Raw genomic sequence first — 1,701 nt, forward strand, 5'->3', positions numbered from 1 at the left:
CTGGTGGTACGGCCCCTGCCGCTGGAAAAACAGGAAGTGGATAGGCAGGCATAACAGTGGGAAAGGACATCGCTGAATAGCTTGCTTGTGAGGTGTCAGATGGCGACCAAGCAGTAGTATTTAAACCTTGAAGAGGGAACCGATGAGGGAATTTAGTTCCAGAAGTTGTACTGTCTGAAGACTCCTGTGGTTTAATGCGCTTTGATTTCCTGTTCTTCCCACTTTTTTTCCAAGGCTGATCCACTCCAGAAGCACCATTCCTTTGCCCACGACCAGCTGCAAAAAAAACCCCAGACAAACAAAAAAACAACCCAAAACCAACACAAAATAAACCACACATCAGGAAGGATCCTACTTGCAATCTGATAGATCCCTTTCACTTTGTCATCCCTAGGAGTTGCTCAAAACTGCAGTTCTGGACTTAGCCCACTCAAATGGAAGCATTTTGAAAGGGGCCCAGTTCACTTCTACCTCTAGCACAAGAGCTGAGCTAGCAGGGCAATGAACACCATGCTGACACACCATGGAAGAAAGAGAGCAGCAGTGGATCATCAATTCAGGCTCAGATGCATGTCACCCAAATAGCACAAAGCTGCAAAACAGTGCCTCCCAGAGGGGCAAACTTCTAATTACTCCAGCGATTACAATGAAAGCAGTATGGGCCATGACTGAAGAGAGTTTCTACAGAGCTAAAGTCATGCAGGTCTGTCATTGAAAAGGCGAGAAAAAACAAACAAAAAAAACAAAACAAAAACAGAACACAAACAGGAGAGAAAGTTTACAAAGAAAATTTCCTGAAGGGGGAAAAAAGCATGTTACATCTACAACTTTACTTTAGGAGAAATCTGCACCAAGTAACTCTTCCCTAGATGAAGACTGTCAGTTCATCTGATTATAGACATGAAGAAATCCATAAAATATCTTCTGGCACTAAAAGCTGCTCAAACTTTTCGTTTGTCTAAAGCTTATTTAGATAGGCTAAAAGTTGATGGAGTATAAAGAATGCAAGGTGACTAAAGGGTTCCAGAACAGGTTTCTGAAATCATGGACCTGCATAACTATTTAAATAAAATGAAAGATAAGAATCTGCAAAAAATTCTTAGCAGTGCCTGACTTCTGTTCCAATTCAAGTCAGGACTGAAATGGAAACAAAGTCAGATCAGTATCAAGCACTCCTAGTCCTAATAAACAAAACAATCTGACTATTACAGCTAGCCTGGGCCATTTCCATCCCACTGATCACATTATTAACTTAAAGGCAACCAAACCATTATCAGATTGTCTCATCGATTACATAGTAGTGGAATGGTGGAACCTGGACGTAAAGCAAAGAGGCTGAAAACAAAACCAAACCACAAACCTGAAAAAAAGACAGACAGAAAAACAGAAGGAAAAGCAAGAGAATGCAAGCATAGCTACAATAAAGCAAACATGCCAAAGCATGTTTTTTGTCCCTTGAAACTAGATGTACAGTGAACAGATAAAAAAATTCAAAACACTAGTTACTAGAATGTCAGTTATTACATTAAAAACTACATTCTACTCTCAATCTTTAAGAATTTTTCTATGGAATTTACAAATAGCATGCAACTATCACTATTCACATTGGCCCCACAGTACAGCTAAAAATGGAAGTGCACTCTCAACAAGATTTACTTTGTATGTAAATACAAGTTTTGCCATGAAAGCTATTGCCATACC

General features: G+C 39.7%; 1 protein-coding gene across 1 annotated transcript in view; it reads right to left on the bottom strand.

Annotated features, from left to right (window-relative positions):
* Nucleotides 1–6: 6 nt before the first annotated feature.
* Nucleotides 7–1,701, bottom strand: part of PER2 (period circadian clock 2) — a gene marked incomplete at its 3' end in the record, with an annotated part of 33,226 nt that continues 31,531 nt past the window's right edge. The window contains exons 18-19 of the mRNA XM_010188294.1: nt 1,696–1,701; nt 7–276 (exon numbers count right to left, since the gene is read on the bottom strand). The exon at nt 1,696–1,701 is cut by the window's right edge and continues 267 nt beyond it. Of these exons, the coding sequence (XP_010186596.1) occupies nt 7–276; nt 1,696–1,701 (276 nt within the window). The remainder of the gene's footprint in view (nt 277–1,695) is intronic.

The sequence above is a fragment of the Mesitornis unicolor genome, unplaced genomic scaffold (assembly GCF_000695765.1).
Source record: "Mesitornis unicolor isolate BGI_N332 unplaced genomic scaffold, ASM69576v1 scaffold14987, whole genome shotgun sequence".
NCBI classification, from domain to species: Eukaryota; Metazoa; Chordata; class Aves; order Mesitornithiformes; family Mesitornithidae; genus Mesitornis; species Mesitornis unicolor.